The sequence below is a fragment of the Lepus europaeus genome, chromosome 1, assembly GCF_033115175.1.
Source record: "Lepus europaeus isolate LE1 chromosome 1, mLepTim1.pri, whole genome shotgun sequence".
Lineage (NCBI taxonomy): Eukaryota > Metazoa > Chordata > Mammalia > Lagomorpha > Leporidae > Lepus > Lepus europaeus.
Genome location: NC_084827.1, coordinates 4,632,602 through 4,647,971, shown reverse-complemented (window position 1 = coordinate 4,647,971; position 15,370 = coordinate 4,632,602). Strand labels below are relative to the sequence as shown.

At 43.4% G+C, this 15,370-nt stretch overlaps 1 protein-coding gene across 1 annotated transcript; it reads right to left on the bottom strand.

Moving 5' to 3' along the window:
- Positions 1-4,042: 4,042 nt before the first annotated feature.
- Positions 4,043-10,890, bottom strand: PIP (prolactin induced protein). The gene is made up of 4 exons (XM_062197770.1): positions 10,796-10,890; positions 8,087-8,192; positions 4,488-4,602; positions 4,043-4,167 (listed from the first exon to the last, which is right to left on the bottom strand). Exons 1-4 carry the CDS (start codon positions 10,888-10,890, stop codon positions 4,043-4,045), a joined length of 441 nt encoding a protein of 146 aa, XP_062053754.1.
- Positions 10,891-15,370: the final 4,480 nt, after the last annotated feature.

The window sequence follows — 15,370 nt, the reverse complement described above, 5'->3', positions numbered from 1 at the left end:
TTCCTTAAACACTGACAAATTTGATTCACATAACTTCTTTTATATTTTCTCTTTGTTTTGGTTTGCTGGTTTTTTCCTTCCTTGGCTCGTGCCCATTTGGAGAAGGAGGAGCAGATGACAACCTGGTCTAATTCATCATGAGTGAGCCCCTGAGGGCTTGACTTGGATACAGAGCAGCCCATTGTCCCATCCCCAGATTTGTGCAGATGGGAAAAATGGACTTGTGTGTTTGTGATGATGTGGCAGTCTTTTGGAAGAGATTTCCCAGTTGTAACAGAGTCTTCCTCTGGTATAAGAGGATAAAGCCTGCCTGCTGTGGTTCTCTAAGAGCTGTGTTTTGGCTTTTGCGTATGTATACTTTATCTGCACTTCTGTGAGAATATCTGGAAGTGTTCTAAGTTCCTTGCTCACTTCTGGTGAAGGAATCAGGTTGAGGCTTGGCTAGTTGTGATTCCATCTTTCCTTCTGCTTGATGGACTGCAATGCTGCCTCTCCTTTTTTTTTTTTTTTAAGATTTATTTATTTTACTTGAAAGTCACAGTTATACAGAGAGATAAGGAGAGGTAGAAAGAGAGAGACAGACAGACAGACAGACAGAGAGGTCCTCCATCTGCTAGTTCATTCCCCAGCTGGCTGCAGTGGCCAGAGCTGTGCCGATCCAAAGCCAGGAGCTAGGAGCTTCCTCCGGGTCTCCCACGTGGGTGCAGAGGCCCAAGGACTTGGGCATCTTCTACTGCTTTCCCAGGCCATAGTAGAGAGCTGGATCGGAAGTGGAACAGCCAAGACTTGAACTGGCGCCCATGTGGGATGCTGGCACTGCAGGTGGTGGCTTTACCTGCTATGCCCCAGCCCCAGCCCCAGCCTTTCCTTCTAATTCCACAATTCTTTCCTTAGCACCTAATTCTCTTGGTTCATGAGGTAAGTAATAGAGACCCCAAATATCATGGCTTTCACGCAATCTATTGTGCTTATTTCCGTGGGGGTCAAGGGCTTGGAATTCCTTAGAGGTGGAGGTTCTCAGACATTCAACAACTTCCTCCACACACATGTTCCTGGCCTCATACAAAGTACCCAGATGTGCTTGACAGAGTCTACATAAGCTTCCTGCACTTATTTTTGTCTGCTGAGCATTTGCCATCACCCACACTACTCTACCCAGTTAGTCTGTCTCCCTGGACAGTTCTGGTTACTTACTCTGAGGGGTTCCCACAAGCACTTAGCTAACTGTAGATTGTAAAATAATGTTCTAGTGGAAGTATTAAAAAATAGCCACAGAAAGTGCTAATAGAACTGAGTCTGTTTGCTGAAGGTGTGGAAATAGATGAAAGAATTAGTAACAAATTCCGCAGAAAATCTGTTTAGAGAGTGTGTGGGGGCAGTGCTCTTTCTCAGTAGTATTAGGATGGAAGCAGCAGTGGTGGTGGCGACTGTAATTTGTGTGCTCCTTTGATGAGAGTTTGCCGAAAGTCCTGCTCTGCAAACATTCTTACCACTTTCTGAAACAGTGGAAATGCTAATATCTGCATGGTCTAAATGTAGCACCATGCAGCCACTCAATCCTGCAAATGAGGCTCATCCAGCTAGGTGTGCTGTAGGTGAAGATACTCGACATATTTCAGATTTGGTATGAATAAAATAATGCAAAATATCTCTTCAGTCATTTTTAAATGTTATATCTTGAAATGATATTTGGGAGATAGTAGGTTAAATAACATAGTAACTTAATTTACTCTGTTTTGTTTTGCTTATCTAAAAATGTGCTACCAGAAAATTAAAAAATACACATATATCTTAAAACATATTTTAAAATTTTTTCTAAAAATAAGATTTCTTATTTTTAAAAATTTATTTATTTGAAAGGCAGATATATATATGTAAATATAAATATAAATAATGGGGGGGGGAGAGAGAGTGTGTGTGTGTGTGAGAGAGAGAAAAAGAGAGAGAGAGAGAATCTTCCATCAATTGGTTCACTCCTCAGATGGCCACAACAGTGGGGCTGGGCCAGGCTGAAGCCAGGAGCCTGTAATTTCTTCTGGGTTTCCCATGTGGGTGCAGGTGTCCAAGGACTTGGACCATCCTCTACTACTTTCTCAGATGCATTAGTAAGGACTCAAACCAGCACACATATGGGATGCAGGCACTGCAGACAGCAGCTTAACTTTGTACACCACAGTGCTGACCCCATTTTCTGAATTTAAAAAAAAAAATTATTTGAAAGTCAGGTTACAGAGAGATAGGGGGAGAAGAAGGAAGGGAGAGAGGAGAAAGAGAGAGAGAGAGAGAGAGAGAGAGTCGGTCTTCCATATGCTGGTTCACTCCCCAGGTGGTCTCAATGACCAGGGCTGGGCCAATCTGAAGCCAGGAGCCAGGAGCTTCTTCCCAGTCTTCCATGGGGGTCGAAGGGACCCAAGTACTTGGGCTGTATTCTGCTTTATCCAGGACATTAGCAGGGAGCAGGATTGGAAGTGGAGTAGCCGGACTTGAATCAATGCTAATATGGGATACTAGCATTGGCTTTACCCATTCCACCACAACACTAGCCCCTTAAAACGTATTTGAATATATATTTGTACTGGACAGTTCTAGCCAAGACAACCAAGGATTCTAGGTGTGTGGCAGGACAAAGTGTTTGTAAGGAGGTAAAAGTGTGCACAGAGATCATGCAAGAGCTAAAATTCACAATTTTGAAATGCTATGTGGCGGAGGTTTTGAGGGCCCCAAATGCGACTATGGATTATGTGTGTAGTGAAGACACTAGGAGCATGGTCCCTGGCATCTGCCTACATTTTCAAATGCTGTCTCTGTTGTTTGCTGGCTGTGTGCAAATGTCTCACCTTCTGTCATTGCAGTTTTCCCATACATGAAGATGAAAATAATATCTACTTTTTTACTGTTTATCTCCCATGAAGAATGGAAGCATTGTAAGAAGAGGATGAAAAATTCTCTATTCACTTCTCTAAAACCAAGCAATACAGCAGATGGCGGCATACATATGCACTAAGTAAATATTTATTGAGTGAATGAAGACTTAATGCATGTGGATGTTTTCAGTAGGGTGTGTGATAAAGCACATAACGTGTTTAGCAATATGAGAATGATGTCTTAGTTCATTTATCACATGGTATTTTCCAGTCATTACATTTCCCTGCCCTGAGTTATGATAGTCATTTGGACTACTACCAGCCTGAAAGATAGAGTCCCACTTCCTTGCCTGGATATATTTGACCTCTTCTGACTTCTGTCACCTCACCAGCATCCTTGTAGCCCTACAGTTCCCAGTTAAACATGCTCAGCATTCGAATGATAACCTGGTCTGACATGGCACCGTGTTATGCTTGGAGCTCTAGGTTTCTGCTGTTCTTTCTGCCACGCTGCCCTCTGCCCACTTTGTGTCCCTGACCCTTTGTGGTATTCCTCCTCTGTCAGGAAGCACTTGCTCCCTCTCTCTGAAGAAATCCTGCTGGGCCTTCTCCATTCCTGTTCAGCCTGCTCTGCTACACTTGAGCATGGTAGGCAGAGCTGCTCAGGAGCCTAGTGTATTGGTGTCACAGCCCACTGTCTCTTGCCAGTTAAAAAGAAGCAACAGAATGGGAACGAATGCTGCCATTCATCTAGAGGGCCGCAGACCCTGGCTTTGCTGCCTGCAGGAGGCGTTGGAACAGTTGCTAAAGGGCTAGTGTGGGATGAGTAAATGCCAAGTAATAGGGAGACTTGACTGCCTGTCCTGGTTCTGTGTCTCATTTGCTCTGAGTTTTGGGGCTTCCACCGCCCCGCTCCGTGGAAATATTCACTCTTTTAGCTATTTATTTTTTTTCCCTCTTTATCCCAATGGGAAGTAAGGACCCATAAAATTTCTTTAGGGAAGCTTCTTTAAAAGACTAATGTTCTGGAAATTTACGATGCCTTGAGGCTCTTTGGGGTAGATTTTGGAGGATAGACACGGTAGAACACAGAGAAGCATATAAGAAGTTTATTGTGCAGATATCAGCCACACTTTCTTGGATCCACATAGGTGTGGCAGGACACCCATGGGCTTCCATTAAGATACATTTAGTCTATGGAGTACATAGTACCGGTTGGATTTGATGGGTACCACAGCTTTATCTTCTGGACAGATACCTAGTTCCCGAATAATGTCAACCACAGCTGCAATGACTGTAGTGTCTGAAAGAGATGATGACAAAGATCACCTCTCAGACATTCTAGCCCCAGGGTCCTCTCTTTTCTCCTAGGATCAGGCATGCACACACTGGGATTCAGTTTCCCCAAGTCTTTTGCAAATTGATCACCTTTCCTAATCCTCACACAGCTCCTCCTTTTGGGACCTGGGCATCATCTTCCAGTGATCTGCCCATTCTTCTCCCTCACCACGTCCCCTCCTTATTTCTACCCCAGAGAGTCTGCCCTGGTTCTGGTGCCTCGCTTTTGTTTCTAGATTTCCTCCCCAGTGGATAGCTCCTCCCTTAGACAGCTCCTGTACTCACGGTTAGTCTCGAAGTCCCAGTAGAAGGTTCTTGGATAGTCATTACAGAGGCAACCGGTGTATCGATAGTTGAATGGGCCATCAATTTCGATGTCGCTTCTGAGGTAAGTTTTAATCTGGTCAGAAGAAGGCGGGGAGAGAGGACACAGCATTAGTCTGCTGGAATGGGAGGAGAGGAAAAGGAAGGGAGGAAAGGGCCAGAGGTGGGTCAGGGGCACACCGTATCCTCTAGGGTGCCAGTCTTTGTGAGAAGGTTTTTTTCTCCTTGTCTCCTCAAACTCCTGCCTTAGCAGTGTGGACAGGAGGCTGGAGGTGAGTGGATTCACAGGGTGAGTGGAGGCTGTCTGTGTGGCGGTAGGCTTGCTTCTATTGTTGGCCAGACCTTTCATGGACCTCACCCAGCGACCCTGTGAGATGGCAGCCTGGCCTCTTGCGTGTAGAAGCAAGGCCAAACCTTAATGTTGTGACCTTTGGTCATTAAAGCTATACCTCTCATTTACTTTCTTCAGCTGTGAGACAGAAGTCATTCCATCCCAAATGTGGCTGTTGGATGAGCAAACGAAATCGGGAAGAGAAGCTTCCTCTCCCCCTCACTTCTTCCCCCTTCCCTTTCTTGTAATTGAAATTGAGTATTCCTTCATTGTCATCAGTGAACCACCATAGCAGTAGAGGATGTGTGATTTTATCTCGAGGAGAAACACACACATGTTCTCCTAGTTTGCTGTCAGATATCTTGAAACATCACTTGCACCCATGGTTCACTACCTTGAACGTATGACAGATGGGTTGCATAAGCATAGCTGAGGCCATCTGCTGTCTCCTGAATCGTATTCAGATGTCTGGCAACTCTGCACCCCATAATCCTCTGCCAAAAACGATAAATTCAAGTGTTCTCACTGCTGGAGCTCTACTCAGAAGGCTTTGGAGAGTCCTGGTACCCATCCTTCCTTTGTTTACCTTTTAATAACATTTACATCAACATATCTTCTTGAATCAAGATTCTCAGCACTTGTATAGTTAAACAAAACAAAAATCTGATTCCATCAGATGTCTAGCTTGGCACATATGCATTGTCAGCAATCAGAGTACAATTTAATGTCTGTCTGTCTTCAAGCAGCAACATTTATCACACAGTTAATGTCTTCATAAAAATAAAATTTAACTTGTTTATATTTCAGATGTATTGCCTTACTGGATCACATGTTGAAAGAGAAATGCAGATATGAATATTATTGTCTCATAAGTTTACTTTTAGTAATTTTATTGTTATTATCCAATGTGGTAGTTTTCCTATGTAATCAAACATACTTTTATTTATACTTTTATAATTTTTAAATAAATGTTTCATAGACCACAAAACCAGCAAAATGGCCCATAACACTATAATTTTCAAACTGGTTTCCCATAAATCCTCCTCAACTTTAAAGGTTGTACACATTCAAATACATGATTGAGGGTATAATCTATATGAATTTTAAAATAAATAATTGTGAGCCTAAGGCCTCACTTTATAAAATAAATTCAGATGTGAAGCCATAACTGGAAAACAAGGATTAGGCACTAGAAATTTCACACTTACATGAATAAATTGTACTTTCTTAAAATTCTGCAAATATAAAGATGTTTCATATCTATATTTTATAAAATTGAAAGCTACAAATAAAATTTTTTCCCTGTAACTCACAACATTTCTTTGTCATGATTTATTTCTAATCTGCAAAATCACTTCGTCTGAGACATTCCTTGTCCTTTTATTTGTGCTTGGGTAGGGTTTACAAAGAGAGCTTTATTTTATTGTACTAACATGATTGTTAAAAGCATAATTTTATAAATCATAATAGCACAACATTACAACACTTGTCATTTTGTTGATTTAAACACATTTTATTACACCCATCACTTTTTCAGGGGTGGAAATACATTGCCACTGTCTATCACTAGTAGCAGCTACTGTTATCACAAAAATTTTACTCACACATTATGTACACATTCTGTTTCTCATCTGTGATTATGATAAAGCACAAAATTGCTAAATTATGAATCAGCCTCCATGATGCACTGAATTAACATGGTTCAGTTTCTTGGACTAAGCAGAAAAACTTGACATTTGACAAAATTGCTGTCATATTCTTGGCTCAGTGATCAGGAATCTTTCTCTTACAGGTGTGGGGATATTTCAGGAGTGTATTTTAAGGAATAGCAATGTTCACGTTCCCAGTTTTGTTTCTTATTTGATCATTGTCCTTAAATTGCATTTGAATTGGGAAACTCATTTGTAGGGAAACACTGTAATCACCCAGGAAGGTGTCCTGGAAGGGTCTTGGGGCTGGGGACAAAGGGGGATGCTTCCATCTTGGCCCTGGAGAAAAGGTATTTTACAGGGGTTAGATTTTGTGTCTCTGGTACTCGAGACCATTGCCAGGTGGAGAACGCATGACTGTGAGTAGGGGTTATTACTGCCCAGTTTCTTTTCCTTGTGGCCCAGGGCAGCTAGGCAGGAGGATGATGCTCTAACCCCAAGTTGTTCACAGTGGTTCTGTGGGCACAGCTTTGGTGTGCCCTGGGGTTTGTTCCCCACACAGAACCTGCATTTTAATGAGATGCCCAGGCTCTAGTTCAGAGATAGGACTTTCTCCAATAAATGCTGAGCTGGGGGAAAGGAGAAGAGTCTAGGCTCTTTGTCAAGGAAGGGAGACTGGCATGAGGGTTCAGTTCTGATGTGGGGCCAGGGATCAGCAGAAGGGTGAGGAGAAAGCAGGCTCTGCTTAGGGTTCACTGGAGCAGAACCATATCCTGCACATCCTCTTCCCCCTCCTGCCTCCACCTACTGCATGGGTTGCAGTTAGTTCTTCTGAGGCTTCCCTCCCATCCCCATCCCAAACCAGCCATACCCACAAGCCATTCTCCACCGGCTCTTTTTTTTTAAAAGCTTTTATTTACTTAATGCAAATTTCACAGCTTTAGGAATGGTTCTTCTCCCCATACCTGCCCTCCTACCCCCACTTCTGCCCCACCTTCTATTCCTCTCCCATCCCATTCTTCATTAAGGTTCATTTTTATTTAACTTTATATACAGAAGACCAGATCTATACTAAGTAAAGATTTCAACAGTTTGCACCCACACATGTACACAATGTATAAAGTACTGTTTGAGAACAAGTTAATTTTCATAGTACAACTCATTAAAGACAGAGGTCCTACATGGGGAGTAAGTGCACAGTGACTTCTGTTGTTAATTTAACAATTAACACTCTTATTTATGATGTCAGTGATCACCCGAGGCTCTTGCCATGAGCTGCCAAGGCTATGGTCTCCACCAGCTCTTACACTTTTTAAAAAATTCTCCCTCTTTCTCACTTCCATTCCTTCTTTTTCTCAGTCTCCTACTCTCTGTGCTTCTCTGGATCAAAATTTATTCATTTACAAAATGGAAATAGTCATCAGCCCCCAAGTTCCCATAATTGTGCTGATGCTCAAATAGTTTAACATGTATGGAAATATCTTTAATATGTCTAATGTGCAACATTAAGGTAAGACATTAAGGGGTGCATTCATAATTAAGGAGTCGGATTTGTCTTGAGGTCTCAGACCTCTACTTACCACCATACATTCTTTCAATTCTGTTTGAACTGCAAGCTTCACAGTGACCTCCTCATTTGCAGCTGCTACTGTAGGCACCTGCAAATTCATTTGTATCGCTTTCCAACTGGTTCTGGGAAGAGAGAAGCAGTGCCCAGAGATCAGAGACTGATTCACCAGAAAGTGAGGGTGCCATGAACAGGGCAAGTGAAGTGGGGCTGCTGCAAGGAAGGGAGATTGTGGGATCAACTGCTCAGCATCAGAATCCCTGAGAATTTTTGTATGTGGGTTGTTTTGACTTTTATACAGATGTAATTTTAATAAAGCAACCGGGACACTATCTAAAACTGAACATCTGCTTTACTTCCATTGATTAAAAATAATTTTTAAAAAGAAAGAACTAAATTACAATATTACATGACATTTCCTAATACCATCTCACAGGTTCTGCTGCACGTCCACTGAGTGAGAGGACTCAAGAGATCATTCAGAGAACAGTTTATATCCAAAGAATCACATTAAACCAGCAAACGTCTCAATGCCTTGGAGGAGTTTGTAGAATCATCCTTGTATGTCTTGCTTCTCTGGTTCTTGCACAGGACCTACGGATTAGTATTTATTAACTCTGTAGAGGCTTTGGATCTATAGCCATATTTGAGAACTTTAGATTCCACTCTACAGTCAGGTAGCACACCACAGTCTGATGGATAAGGAAACACAAAGGAATGATTAAATGTTCCTTTTCACTTAATGAGGACTGGGTTTAGGGCCAGGAGAGTTACTTCCTCTTTCCAGAAACACCTGGCAAAGACCTTTGGTACTGAATAGAACGGAAGGGAACTCAGGTTTTTAACCCACAATGTTCCACAGTCCCATTTTTCTAGGGTAAAACAGCACAGACCTTTCCATTTCTGGTGCCGATTGCTCTAGTGTTTTCCAGTGCACAGGAAGAGGGTGTGATAACCTGGGTATCTTAAAAATTCCTCCTATTTGTGCATGACTTTGTGGTTGGTGGAGTGACCAGCTTAGCTACATTGGCTCACCATCTAGTTGACTTTGGACCAAGGGACTTTCTGGAGTGAGAGACTGTCAGTGTTAAAACCAGGAAAGTCCTGGCCGGCGCCACGGCTCACTGGGCTAATCCTCTGCCTTGCGGTGCTGGCACACCAGGTTCTAGTTCTAGTCGGGATGCCAGATTCTGTCCCAGTTGCCCCTCTTCCAGGCCAGCTCTCTGCTGTGCCCGGGAGTGCAGTGGAGGATGGCCCAAGTGCTTGGGCCCTGCACCCGCATGGGAGACCAGGAGAAGCACCTGGCTCCTGCCTTCGGATCAGCGCAGTGCGCCGGCTGCAGCGTGCCAGCTGCGGCGGCCATTGGAGGGTGAACCAACGGCAAAGGAAGACCTTTCTCTCTGTCTCTCTCTCTCACTGTCCACTCTGCCTGTCAAAAAAAAAATAGGAAAGTCCAGGGCAAACTGGGATGTCTGGTCACCATCATGAGCTCAATTTGCTGTCTCTCTGGACTAGGTGGAGTGACACCTTGGTCTCAACTTGTCCTCACACGAGGTTTCCATTGCATCAGCTTGTCAAAACCCTTAACAGTTTCCTCCAGGATAGAACCGCCACAGAAAGCATCTCCAGGATCATGATCAGCAAACCCAAATCCTGCTGCTGCTGAGGAATCTCCCTAGGTTATCTGCATAGCCCCGCTTCTCTCCCGTCCCTGGCTCCATTTCCTACTTCATTTCACTTGTCCCAATTTTCCTGCTTCTTTCACACATAGACCCTGAGCAAGCTGGCCTTCAAATCTGTGCTCTGAGGTCGCATGTGGATGGGCACAAGAGATCTAGCATTCATTTTCAAATTTCAGAATATGTAGAAAGCTTAGGCTGCTGGAACTGCTGAATCATAGACCATGGGACAGTGACCAAAGCTTCTAATACTTCAGTGTGTCCAGTCAAAGCTGCCAAAAGCCAACATGTTAACCCTTGTCTCCCAGGAGGCCAGGCGTGAGAAGATGAGGTCTACTCATTAGAAATCTACAAAGAAATATAGATTACAGATAGCATGTGGATCAAAGTGTCCATGCAGCCTAATTGGTTTTTTTTTGTTTGTTTGTTTTTTTGACAGGCAGAGTGGACAGTGAGAGAGAGAGAGAGAGAGACAGAGAGAAAGGTCTTCCTTTTGCCGTTGGTTCACCCTCCAATGGCCGCCGCGGCCGGCACGCTGTGGTCGGCGCACTGCGCTAATCCGATGGCAGGAGCCAGGTGCTTATCCTGGTCTCCCATGGGGTGCAGGGCCCAAGCACTTGGGCCATCCTCCACTGCACTCCCGGGCCATAGCAGAGAGCTGGCCTGGAAGAAGGGGAACTGGGACAGAATCCAGTGCCCCGACCAGGACTAGAACCCGGTGTGCCGGCACTGCAAGGCGGAGGATTAGTATATTGAGCCGCAGCGCCGGCGCCTAATTGTTAATTATAGTCTATGTATGTTCCCTGGGAGTTTTATCTCCACAGGCCACCTAGAAACACTCAGCAGAAATGTGAGGAGACCAGTGGAGCTTCCCAGGAGGGGCGTGAAGTCTGCCATGGGCCCAGGAGAGCTCCTGGGAGTCGAGTTCTGGGGAATGTGAAATGTCTTCAGGAAAGGATAGGTAGCTTTCCAGGTTAGGAGAGCAGCCCTCCCTGGAAAGTTATTCTTGTATTTTTGGTAGGGAGCAGGAGGATGGAGCTCACGTGCTTTCCTCAGCTTTGTTGATCCCCAGCTGCAGGCAGAGAACCAGGAGCAGGGCGGCAGGGCTGACCCCGAGCAGGAACTGGAGAGCGCGCATGCTGGAGCAGACAGAGGGTGACGTCCCAGAGAACAGAGTCCCAGGGCCCAGCTCGCCTTTAAATGCAGATCAAGGAAGTAGAAGAGTTGCCAGGTAGATCCATTATGTGAATCATCCAATCCTCCTCCCCACTTACAATCTTTCCTTCTTGAGCTGAAGTTTTTTTTCTATGGAAAAAGTCAACATTCAGCTTGATTGTTAGGGAGTAGTTACATTGTCCTTTCTTATTTTCTCATTATCAGAGTTTTTCAAAATGGCCAGGACCTCAAAAGATATACCAGTCCTTCCTCAGCTCACAGATATGATTTACTCTTCCCTTGCTATAAGCCTGCCTGTCCTACTGTGTGTAGTCTTGGTTTTAGCCACTTCTCTCAGCCTCTGCAGGCAAAGAACCCAGCTATGGTGCCAGGTTTCAGACCACAGCCTAGAGCACATTTGTTTGATGACCTTAGAGTCAGCTCAAGAGGAAATGCAACAAAAATCACTTTGAGGGATAGGATGATCAGGTTTTAGTTAGGAGCTGGCATCAACCACAGAACAGAAAACTAGGATGAGCTGGGCTACTCTGAATGACAGAGAAGTGTGGGTGACATGAAGATATCTGTGCTAGTTGAGCCCTTTATTTTTAAAGATTTATTTAGTTATTTTGAAGGTTGGAGCTACACAGAGAGAGGGAGAGACACAGAAAAGAGAGATCTTCTATCTGCAGTTCATTCCTCAGATGGCTTTAGTGGCCGACACTGGGCCACGCCAAAGCCAGGAGCTTTATTCTGGTCTCCCACGTGGGTAGCAGGGGCTGTCTTCTGCTGCTTTTTTGGTCCATTAGTAGAAAGCTGGGTTGGAAATGGAGCAACCTGGACTTAAACTGGCACCCCATGTGGTGCTGGGTTCATAGGTGGCAGCTTTACCTGCTACTCCACAACACCAGCCCTTGTTGAGTCCTTTTTAACTTCAGGTGTCGTGGTGATATCCTACAGATATCCAATATCCCCAGCTACTCCAAATCTCCTCTAAAGGGTAATGTTTCAATTCTAGATCATTCCTGTAAATAGCTGGCATCGCAATTCAGATTTCTTGGCACTGAGAGACTGCTCATTTCCTTGTTGACATTGCCACTTTTTCACTCTTACAGCATAAGGCACATAGGGAGACTCACAATGGGATAGATTCCCTCTGTTACAACAGAACCCCAACCATCACCAGGACATGCCTTGGCCTTAGAACTCCTCTTCCTGGGATGCTGGAATACCTGCTCTTGCCATTCTCACATTCTGCTATTTCTCTTTACTATATTAAATCTGTTTCTTAAGTAGGACTTGTTACACTGTGAGCTTTTCCCCTATGCTTTGTGTGACAGGTGCATTCCAGTAATATCCACTCTGGCAGAAGAATAAAAATCAAGTTCTAGAGTTACCTGTGTATGTTGCTATAGCCAGGATTCAGAATTGCCATCTAGGTATATGCATTGATTTCTGAATTCCTCTGCCTGTTTACTCTATTTCTGCACCTTGCTCCTCGTTTCTTTGAATTGGACCTCATTCATGTCATTCTTCATTTATAGCTTCAGCTATTATTGCGATCACATGCTTTCTTCTCTTTTTAATTCATGAACTCAAGAACAATGCTTTGTTCTACCTTGCCCTGATCACAATGGCACTCCTTTATAAGTGCTCAGCTTATAATTTTCTTTACACGTGGTACTTCTCATATTTACTTTAGTAATTCCCATCAGAGAAACCATCTAGTTGAGATTAACAAGAAAATAAGGCAAAAGAATACAGGAAGTGTCCACGTGAGCAAATACAGGAAGAAGTCTTGCTGAGGCTTACTCCTCGCTGCAGGCACTACCCTGGCCTTCAGGATCCATCTCAGCTCTGGCACAGCCCTGTCTTTCAGGATGCATCTCCAAAACACTCAACAAAGTGGTACTCAGAAAGGGTGCAGGCAACAATGGGTTAAGAGTATCTCATGAAGGCAAAGAGACCATTCTGCTGTAAGCTAGTGGGGAACTGTGGCACTCAGAGCCATTCTTTGTACTGTGCAGGCCGTGGCTGGTGTAATAGTTCCTTTTGTTTATCAACTTGGCTAGGTATGATATCAAAAATTTGATAAAACCCCAGGTTGGATGTTGCTGTGAAATTATTATTTTGAAAAAGGTTTGTTTATATATTTATTTGAAGGGATGAATGACAGAGAAGTGGGGTAGGGGGAGAGGCAGATAGATCCATCTTACATCCACTGATTCACTCCTCAAATGGCTGCAGTGTCTGCGGCTAGGCCAGGTCAAAGGCAGAAGACAGTAAGCCCATCTGTCTCTCACATTGGTGGCAGGGTCCCAAGTACTTGGCCCATCTTCCACTGCTTTGCCAGGTGCATCAGCAGGAAGTTGGATCTGAAGCAGAGCAGTTGGGTCTCAATTTGGTGCTCCGATATGGGATGCAGCCATTATAGAGAGCAGCTTAACTTATCGTGCTACAATGATGTCCCCTGTGGAGTTATTTTTTTTAAAGATGTGATTAATATTTAAATCAGTTGAGTAAAGCAAATTACCTTCAGTAATGTAGGTCATCCTCATCCAGTTAATCTAAATCCTTAAGAGAAAAGCCTGATGCCCCCTGCGGAAGAAATTGTCTCCAGACCGCCTTTACCTGGGGCTGCAGCATCACCTCTTCCATGACTTTCCAGTTTGCCCATCGGCTCTGCAGATTCAGATATGCCAGCCCTAAGATTGTATGAGCCAATTCCTTCATCTTGGTCTTCTCCCTCCATCTCTCCCTCCCCTGTCCTTCTATAGATTCTGTTTCATTGGAGACTCCTAACTAATACAACTAGCATTTGGGAAGGGCCACTACATGTCAAAAGGGCTGGAATTCATATTAGTTGAAAGCATAGCTGGAATCCTAGGATGACATCAAATTCTAAATCCAAGATCACTTCAGACAGGACCAGATAGCAGGCAGGCACATTGTGTTGAATGCTCAATTCCATGTTTTTTCTGGGTTTCTGGATGTTTCAATGTCATTTCAATAGGTACTGAAGTAAAAGGCTATGAAACAGATTATTGACCATTGAACAAAATTTTGAGAGGTATTACATCATGATCTTCACCTACATAATAAGTTAAAAAGTCAATATTTTTAAGTTTATGGTCACATATTAGTCAAGGGTATTATGAAAAATGATGATTACAGAATAATGGAAGATGAGGTAAATGCTTTAAGTGCCAATAGAAATGGCCAAAATTTCTGTCTTCTGCCTTTTCATTCCATCATATATATTTGATTACAGGGTAACTGGGTATTTTTCCACTTGATTTAAATGTTTGCAGGCTTTGGTTAAGTAGTTCTGACTTAAATGACAATGAATATTTATTCTGGAAAGTGATTTGGTTTGTGGGCCAGTAAGCTTGACATACCAAACAATAAATCATTGCAACATAGTTTTCTTTAACTGCTACCTTAACTGCATATAAGGTTTGCATAAGGTAAACAGTATCCTCCAAACCTTCAGTGGAATGTTGTCTTGTACATTTTACTATTTTGGTTTTAAATCAGGGAGTAAGCAAATCCAGCAGGCAGAAATCCCTGTGTTCCAGCTCTCTTCCTTAGTTGACACAAGCCTGTTGTGCAATTGAGAAATCAATATTCATGGGGCTGAATCAGCTGAAAAAGGTCAACATTTTAGAAGAAAGATAGGATCCAAAGACTGTAGGTCTGTAGATGCTATGTGGCCATATTGTTAGAATGTTACTTAAGGCAAAATTTGAGGACAATACTACTTTCTCGACAATGTTATTGTTGTGAAACCTAATCTAGTAGATGGCTTTTTTGGGGGAGGGGTGGAAATGGAAACAAAATGGTTATGCCCTAAATAAGAACAAATGCTAATAGATTTAAGAAACCAAACAGAGTTGATCAAATCAGATTATAGTGAACTCAGGAAGTTGCAGAAGAGAATGTGTGCAGACACAAAGGGCAGGGATGAAGGGTTAGGGAGAGGCTTGCCGCAGGCTAAATTTTGCAGAGAAAGGTGACTCTGACCCTGACAGGTCTCATGAAAAAGGGAGATAAAGAACAACCAAACAGAGGACTTACAGAAGGCAGCACACAGGGAGGGCCTGAAATTTGCATGGCATTGTCCTAAACATTTCACAGGTATTGACTCTGAATCCTCATAAAAATCCTAGAAACCAGGTTGCCATTTTTATTCCGTTTAACGAGTGGAGAAACTAAAAGCACAGAAGAGGTAACTATCCAGCGTAGGTCCCAGAGCCAGGGAGCACTAGAGCCAATTTGGAACCCAGGGTTCATGGAACCTGAAAGTTTTCATTTACAATATTGGAGCATTTCTTTCAGAAACAGGCTAGAGAGTTACAACAATAAAATCCTGCAACAGATCTTGAAAGAGGTGAGGCCCAGTGAGGTTTTCACCTTATTAACTTAATGTTGAATACAATTTTGGGGGTGGGGGGCTGTGTTTG